General features: G+C 49.2%; 1 protein-coding gene across 1 annotated transcript; it reads right to left on the bottom strand.

Moving 5' to 3' along the window:
- Positions 1 to 1,379: 1,379 nt before the first annotated feature.
- Positions 1,380 to 8,410, bottom strand: SAXO2 (stabilizer of axonemal microtubules 2). Its single transcript, XM_046652785.1, has 5 exons — positions 7,899 to 8,410; positions 7,569 to 7,748; positions 6,688 to 6,798; positions 3,414 to 3,532; positions 1,380 to 2,438 (listed from the first exon to the last, which is right to left on the bottom strand). Exons 1-5 carry the CDS (start codon positions 8,408 to 8,410, stop codon positions 1,495 to 1,497), a joined length of 1,866 nt encoding a protein of 621 aa, XP_046508741.1. The 3' UTR covers positions 1,380 to 1,494.
- Between the last annotated feature and the right edge of the window lie 492 nt (positions 8,411 to 8,902).

The following is an 8,902-nucleotide window of genomic DNA, read 5'->3' as shown; positions in this document are numbered from 1 at the left end:
TTCCTTGGGTGATTCTCAGTGTTCCCACACGCGGCTCTCTCCAGCTCGCCTGCTGGCCTTGTCCGTCCCTCCCTCCTGTCCCTCGTCTCCACGCTGCAGGAGGACAATCCTCCCCATCCCAAGCCTGGGGCTTCTGAGCTGTGGCTCTGGGTGCCATAATTAATTAGGCACATAATTAACCGAGGTCCCCTGAGGATGTCGTCCGAACCGTCACCATGCTGAAAACCACTGCAGGCAGCGCTCTTTCGCCTCTGGAAACTGTCGCTCAAGCCACGGGGGGCCCGCACCAGCCTCTCCGGGTGTGAGGCTCACAAGGGCAGGACTCTTCTCAGCGGTCGAGCTGCTCCTGAGCTCGGAGCGAGTTCGGGGGTTTACAGTCCTTGCTACAGGCCAGAGAGTGAGGACTGAGTGGCAATGACCCTAACAGGAAAAGGAGGAACCAGGGGCAAAGAGAGACTGAATGACTTACCAACGGCCCCTGACGTTTGCTGAGCGCTTTTACTTTATGGATCACAACGTGTCAGAGGGCCTGATGCTCAAAACAAAATTTCTGGGAGGCGGGCAGAGCAGACATCCTTTTACAAACAAAGACACTGAGGCTCAGAGACAGCAGCCACTTGCCCAGAGCAGCACAGACACGAACTGCTGTGGTTAGGACATGAACGCAGGTCCTCAGGTGCCCAGAGCCTGTCCTTGTCACACCACAGCCTCCTGCTGACCGGCCCGCGGTGAGGAGCAGCGCGGCCACCTCCACCACCAGACGCCCGCCGGGCACCATGCGGATGTTCGGAAGCCTGGGGAGATGAGCACTCTGGTCCTGGAAGAGGGACCGTATCATTTTCAGGGGTGTGCTAGACAGTGCTCATGCGTTGATAAATGACAACTGGTATGTGAATAACCACAGAATTGGCCTAATTATAAACACAAGGAGAAAGGACAACAGATTGGGAACAAGCTACCAAACAGTATATTGGGCATTAAAATAATTCAGAGGGGAATGTACCTCATTCAACTTTCAGAAATGCACATTAAAGAAAAATCTTGGTAAAAATATCAGTACAAAATGAATCTTAAGATCCTGATTTCCTATAAAAAATTTTCCAATTTTCTTGTTTAAAAATGTAAAAACTTGAGGCTGGCCTGGTGGCACAGCGGTTAAGTTCTCACATTACACTTCTGTGGCCCAGGGTTCATCAGTTCGGGTCCTGGGTGCAGACCTATGTACCACTTGTCAGGTCATGCTGTGGCAGGCATCCCACATATAAAGTAGAGGAAGATGGGCACGGATGTTAGCTCAGTGCCAGTCTTCCTCAGCAAAAAGAGGAAGACTGGCGGCAGATGTTAGCTCAGGGCTAATCTTCCTCAAAAACAAAAAAAAATTTAAAAACTGATTTTTGTTAGCTCTCATAATTTTTTTCCTACTATAAAAAGTTGGTCTTGCCTTTGGAAAACCCACCCGCTGTGAGTCAGCTTCCTTTCAGTGTGATTTGGTGATCAGAAGGCCTTTACCACGGGAGTGACCTTGCGGAAGAACTGATGACCTCGGGAGTCCGTGTGCTCGAAGACATAGCCTGGAGGCGAAGGACAGCTGGCAGGGCAGATCTCCCGTCTCTTTGGCACGTACTCTGTGGAGTACATGGTTACGTCATCAAACGGAGCAGAACTCTTAACAGGAACATGTAAAGGTCTACAGCTCTCCGTTGGAACCAGTTCGTGAGGCACGTAGTGAGACCTGAAAGTGCTCAAACCCTCGAACCTTCCAGACGGGGCAGGAATCTGCGGCTGCTGCTTGACGGGGCCTTGGCGACGACTCTCCCACGTGGGAAAGTCTTCCTTCGTGGTGCTCTTCCCTTGGAAGGGATCACTGTTCCTCCTCCGATGGGACAGCGGCCTGACGGGAAGGACACGTGTGGCCTGATGGGGAACGTAGTCGAGGTGGCTCGTGCTGTCTGACTGCATCGCACCTGCAGGAGGAACGTACTCCTGCACTTTCCTGACCTCAGGGGGCGGGAGTTCCCACAGCTGGAAACTTTCACGGAATTCAGTGCTTCCTTCGAAATGAGCTCTTTGGGTCACTCTGGTGTGTGCAGGTCTGCAGATTTTCGCAGTTTCACCAGCCAGACCCTGAAAGTCACGTCGGTGCGTTGTGAGAACCTCAAAGGGTTGGCTGGTTGGCTTGTAAACTTCTCTCGGCCTTGCGGACTTGACTTCTAGCTGGTAAGGCACACAGTCAAGGCGATGACTAGTGTCACCATCAAAAGGGCATGTGGAGCATTTGACCACAGAGCTGGGTCTAAAGCTCTGCCTGGGCTTTATCTCCTGTGGAACATAGTCGTCCTGAAATGTGGTTGAATTTCCAAATTTCACAGCGGGGGGAGAGTAAGTTTGTTCTCGTTTATAAAGTTCAGTTTTCTGAATGTCCCAAGCTCTATAATCATCTTGAAAATAATTTTTTTTAAAAAAGAGCATCTTTAAATACTGAACAACCGTCTTTTAAAAATCATGACTGAGTTCTCTCATTGCCATACACCCTTCCATTTCCTTTAGAAACCTGACCACCAGTCAAGTCTGAAGCTTCTCTGATTCACCTCAGATTTGTTTTTTGCCTCATTCCCACCTTCCTCTTCTTATATCCTCACTTTAAGGCATACAATTTTGCAATTGCAGATTCATCCGATTACAGAAGAAGGGAATGGAACATCTGAGTGCTGAAGTAAACCATAGACTCTAGGGGTTCACATAAAATCAGGGCCCTGATGTGTGGGTGAAAGTGACGTGGGTATCATTCCTTGCTTTGGAGGGAGTGCTCAAAGGAGAGAGAATTTCAGCACCATTCTCTCTAGGAAGCCTACAGGACAGGGTAACTCATACTATCCCAGAAAGGTCACTGGCTCTGACTTTTCCTCCTCAGGAAGTGGGTTCAAAGCATTCACAAAACATAGAGGGCCACCGAGGCCAGGAGCGTGGCGTGACGCTCTCAACAGCGTCAGAAGCTGTGCATAGAGTTCAGAAGTGAGTGTCAGAGCTCAGTCTGGATGCATCAAACGCCTTAACTCTGCTCCTGCAGCTTGCCGAGACCACGACAGAAAACTGAAGGGCCTGCACTTCAACTGCGGGTTATCTAGGTTCTTCTATTTCTAGATGACAAAGGCAGAAAGCTGAGAAATACTACAGAATTGACTTCACCCATAAGTATGTATTTCTAAATACCAAAAGTCAATTTATAAATGACAGAAATTATACCACATAAAGCATTAGTCTAGAGTCCATGCAGTGTTTACTGGAAAAGCCAAAACTCAAATGTTTATTATGTGGATACTTCCTTTGAAGAGAAAACTTCCTCATCCATGGACATTTCTGCCAAGATGGCCAAGTTTTGGACCAAATGATTGCTCCCACCTCAAGCTACTGACGTCTGGACAGGAGTGGAAGCTGCTCCAGGAGCAGGCGCTCCTTAGGCTGGCAGAGACCCGTGAGACAGCCTGGCAGGAAGAGACGGGCTGGGGCAAGTGCATTTCCTGTTCTCGTGAACCTAATTTGAAAATACATGGGCAGATAAAAGCGGGAGAAGACTCTAAAAGGATCCATGAAGCAGAATGGAGAGCCATGGTGAGCTGAAGACACCAAGCAGACTTGCAGGGAGACAGGAACGATTGGGGGGGAGGCTGGCGGGCAGAGGGCGGTCGGAGCAGGGTGCAGAGGGAAGCGAGGACGCTGCGGGAGAAAGCACGCGCTCCGGGCAGAGACGCAGGGAGGGGCTCCTCTCTGAGCGTGTGCCTGACGGCTCTCCACTTCTGGTCCACGTGCAGCCTTACACGAGCCTGCTTCCCCTCGAGGCCCACGAAGGAGGCTCCGCTGTTTACAGCCTAAAGTGTAAAACTGTGACACTATTTGTCAGTAACTAAGAGGAGACCACAGGTACTACGGAAAGTCTGCAACTCCACACAGACATGCAGGGAGAGCCCTTGTTGACAAGATGACTGAGAGGAAAAGGAGTTCATTTCACAAGTAGAAGAGAATATTTATCCCTTGTAAACCAGGTTTGCTTTTCAAACAGGAAGAATTTTAGACTGAAGGACAAGGTTTGAGAGCGGATGTTAGTGTGAATATCCATTCTGGGAAACTGCAGAGCACTGACTCTCCTCTTGAGAACATGCCTCTGTTCATTGTGGCACCTTCAGGCAGATGCAGTCTTCCTCCAGTGTCAGAGGTCTCTAGGACACGACCTGCAGGCTGTTTGTGGCAGAGCCCTCATTCTAGGGGGACTTCATCTGCTAAGCATCTACTCCCAAGTGAGACTGCGGGATACTTCTCTAGGACCTTTCTGGTCCAGTCTCCTCTCCCACCGTGCTCCCAAACTCAGCCAGCATCCCTCAAGGAAAACTGGCCCAGCACCTGGGACTCGCAGATTCCACTGTCATGCCAGTCCACGTGGCAGGTGCTCCACTGGTCTCCCTTCCCCCAGTAGAGTCTTCCTGACTCGCCGAGTCCACACTGCGCCTCGTCTGCTCAGCGCCCTGTCAGAGTCTCCCCCTCCACTCCTTCCCACTACGTGCAGCTCTCCTCCTGGACTGCACCTCCTCACCCACTCGCCCAGTCAACTGCTTCACATAGCTTCCGGTTTGGCTCCTTCTAGATTTTATCACTGTTGTAACTTTACACTTATTCTGAGTGAGGTTTCTGACTGCCCTGTTCACTAGACTGCGACGTCCGTGAGCACAGAGCTCAGGACCGTTTCGACACCGCTGCACCCCAGGTTCCTGGCACAGGGCCTGACACTTACAAATGCTTAAGAGACATTGTTCAGTGGAGGAATGGCAGCAGAAACCACACATCTCTGCTTCTCAAGACACCCGAGGGCTCTCTGCTCTTCCCAATATCACCTGGAGGGGAGCAGGCTAAACACAGTCGGGGAGCGGGAGACCCGGGCACAGAGAGAAAGCTCCGAAGTCTCAGCATCTCTACTAGACTAGTTAAGCATTAGAAAGGATGCCTCCAAACACACAGCGGCTTTCTAGGGAGAAGCAGTAAAGGGTGGACACTCTCTTACTCATCTGACACATCCCAAAGCACATGACTCGTCCAGATCATGCTCTCTGGGCTGACTTCTGCCACTCTGGCAGTCAATCCACCACACCATGACTGTAATGCCATGAGGGGTCACGTCCAGACCTGCTCTCCACACCGCCTCTTCCTGGATTACATAAAGTAGAGAATACACGTTGCTGTTTGTTTGTACAGATAAACCAGCTTTCTGCTGCCTAGTCAGCACAGTCAACACAAGGGAGTCAAGCCAGAGTTCCAAAGCCTAAGGAGAAAGAAGAGATCCAGCATTGTACTAAGTGGAGAGATGATTATTTAAGAAATGGAAATTTTAGTTTTATTGCACATTTGGACCTTTTGGGAGTTGGGACATTTCTTTTTCTTTTTCTTTCTTTCTTTCTTTTTTTTTTGTGAGGAAGATTGGCCTTGAGCTAACATCTGTGGCAATGTTCTTCTATTTTGTATGTGGGACTCCACCACAGCATGGCTCAATGAGCAGTGTGTAGGTCTGCGTCCGGCATCTGAACCTGAGAACCCTGGGCTGCCAAAGCGGACTGCGTGAACTTAACCACTATGCCACAGGGCTGGCCCCATCTTTTTCTTCTTTCTTTCTATTTTTTTTTTTTACTATTAAAGTCTATCTGAACAAGTTGACTGAGAAAACCCAGAGTTGAAAAGCAATTGCCTTTCCAAAGAAAAATATGGCAGGTTACGTTTTCCCAATTTAAACACTTAGAACTGGTTAAACACAAAATCTTTATTCAATAAATACAACTATTGTGAAATTTATTTCAAATCTCCATTATGAATCATTAAGGCCTCCGGAAGAAAGAAGTTAAGCCGAAGTAAAAGAAGCAACTATTCCCCTTTGCTCTATCTCAGCGAATTGTTCAATTTCCTCATCTCATTTACTATAATCCGTAAGTACCTTGTTTAGCTATCTGATTTTCATTTTGGACTGTCTTTCCCACGAGACTATAGACAGCAGCAGGGCGAAGCCCCTCTCCATGGCTCACGTCGTGCCCAGTGAACAGTCCGGTCCCTGACTCACTGCTCTGAGTCTGTGGCAACAGAGTCACCAGCAAAGCTGGTTGGAAATGCAGATTCCTGGGACCATTCCATTATCTACTGACTACCTTAGTGGCGCTCTGGAATCTGTGATTTTCACCCTTCTAGATGAATCTAAAGAACACCAAAGTCTGACGAATGTGGGAAGTCTTCCGATTTGTGGAAGAGGCACACACCCACAGAAGCGATGGAACCTCAGGGGACTGTCACCGCAAGGGCTGCCCGGGTGTCAAAGGCAGAAGCACTGGACTAGAAGTCTGAGGGTCCCCCCCTGCTAGGGAGGCAGAGTGGGCTCTTTCTGAAAAGAAATGAAAATCGCTAACACTAAATAAGATGTTACAGCACACTGTTAAAACCCCAAATTATGGAAATCTGATGTCTGAGTTCCTTGAAAGCAGGAACCTGTTTTTATGGATATTGTTATACTTAATACCTAAGACTGTGCCTTGAATACAGTGTGCACAGCAACAGAATAAAGAAAAGAATTAACCCGCTCAACTGACAGAGACAGAGAGAGGTCAGAAAGCTCCATCCACAGGAAGGGTCCAGGCTCAGGGACCCTCATCTACCTCTCACTGAGTGGACACCGAGTCCACCACGTGCTCGCTGGTGGTACTGGGCTCCTGGGAAGGGAGCTCGGAGGTAAGAACAGACGTGGCTCCTGCCCTCACAGATGCTGAGACTAATCTAACGGTAAGAATGGGATGATGCTCTGAGAGCTCACAGGGACTTCCACCTGGCCTGGAGGCTGGGCGAGGGGTCGGAGCAGGTTTCTCAGAGGGTAATGGAGTCGAGATCTACAGCCTGATGGGAATTAACTAGGGTGAGAGGAAGGGAGAATTCCGGGCGGGCAAACAGCACCTTGGAAGGCTCTGTGGCAAGGGAAACCTGGTCCTTTCAAGAAGGGAAAAATGTCCATGGGATGTAAGCGTAAGAGTGCAAAGGGCACTGCAGTGAGGATAAGGTAGAGAAGTGAGGAGGGACGGAACCACGAAGGGATTTTTGTGTCTATCAAATACAATGGGAAAGTATAAGAATATTTTAAGCAGGAAGGCGACAGGATCAGACGTGCATTTTAAGAAGATCATCTCGGCAGGCTCAAAAGTACAGAAAATAGATCAGGGACAAAAACTAGGGTAGATACAGATCTAACAATTAGGAAGCTCCCGCATTCCTCCAGGTAGCGGCAATGGTGGAAGAGCAGATAAATACGAAAGATTTTAGGAGGTAAAAAAAATCAATAAAACTTATTTCCCTTTTTCCTTTTCACTTTTTGCCATTCTAACTTAATTCTCACCTTTCTATTTTTCTCAGGTTGTGACTCAACTAGTTTATTGCTTCTTGGATTGGTTCAACTTAAATCAACTAAATAGTTCAATTTATAGGGTTAAAAAAATTATTAAGACCAGAAGAGTTGGGAGAAAAATAAGTAAAGCAAACAGTTTCTCAATATTTACTTAAATGTTGTCATTGCTTCCATTTTACCGCTGCCTGCTCGAAATTCCTGCTTGGGCTTAAGACTCTGAGGTGGAAGAGCACTGCCATACGGAGGGTATTTTTCCAAATATTCAGTTGTGGGGCAAGACAAGCCAGCATTTTCATAAATCCTTGTGATTCCATGGGGACAACGATGTCGCCTGAGCAAACATAAACAAACGAAAGATCATTTCCACCTGCAGAACATGCTGTGTGATAACTGCATTTTAATCAGACCTTCCATAAACTCAGCGTCGCTAAGTTTAAGAGCAGCTTTACCAAAAAACGCAAACAAAACCCCTTCTGCTCACTCTGCAGTGGTGTTTACAAACGCCGTGAACAAACCGCGGTGCACCCTCACCGGGTGGACACTCCCGCCTGGCTCTGCCGACACCGGCGTCTCCTCCCACCGCAGAGGCGGGACGGCCGGCACGTGGACCGCCCGGGCTCCCGCATCCACGTGCTCGCGGGAGGCTGACTCGGAGCCACCGGGAGGGCAGCGCCCCCCGCACGGCTGCAGGACCGCGGGAGGCGCGGGGCGTGGGGCCAGCAGCAGCGTCCCGGTCACAGGCGGCGTCCTGACCCGACGGGGGCGCGGGGTCCGCCCGGCTCTGCAGTTCCCTGTGGCAGAGGCAGCGCCCCCCCGCAAGGCTGCAGGACCGCGGGAGGCGGGGTCGGCGGGGCCAGCAGCCGCGTCCCGGTCACAGGGGGCCGTCCTGACCCGACGGGGACGAGGGGTCCGCCGGGCTCTGCTGGTTTTCTGATTGTGGCAATGGCAGCGCCTCCCTTGGCAGCCCAGACCTGCGGTGAAACTTTGGGGCATTTTTCCGGAAGGCTTATCTTGAAACTTTTCTTCCATTCTTCCAACAATTCTGTGAGCTATATATACTACTCCATGCCTAAACTCCTTCATGTCCACAACTAAGAAGCGTGACCAGGACATCAGATAAGCTAAGAGCATGCAACTGTTAAACAGAAGGAGGTTGATCCTTATGCACGGCGGCTGGAAGACGGAGAGACGATAAAGTGAGCACATGGGCTGTAGAATAGCGTGTGCAATACGCGCTCTCTCTTTGTAAAGATTGTGGATGTAAAACAAGTCTTAAAGAACAATTGTTATCTGTGGGGAAGAGGATTATGAGGAATTTTTACTATAGATTTTTATAGTGGAATTTTTATACCATGCCTCATGTATATTTACTTCATAATCAGAAAAAAAGAAGATAAAGCTCTTAACAAAACAAACAGAAAAAAGTAAAATCCCGCAATTCTGAAACATAAGGTCAGTTTCTCAGGTCTGGCATCCTTTAGGGAC

Source organism: Equus quagga, chromosome 2 (assembly GCF_021613505.1).
Source record: "Equus quagga isolate Etosha38 chromosome 2, UCLA_HA_Equagga_1.0, whole genome shotgun sequence".
NCBI lineage: Eukaryota > Metazoa > Chordata > Mammalia > Perissodactyla > Equidae > Equus > Equus quagga.
The sequence above is the reverse complement of the archived record's forward strand: the minus strand, read 5'-3'. Positions and strand labels throughout refer to the sequence as shown.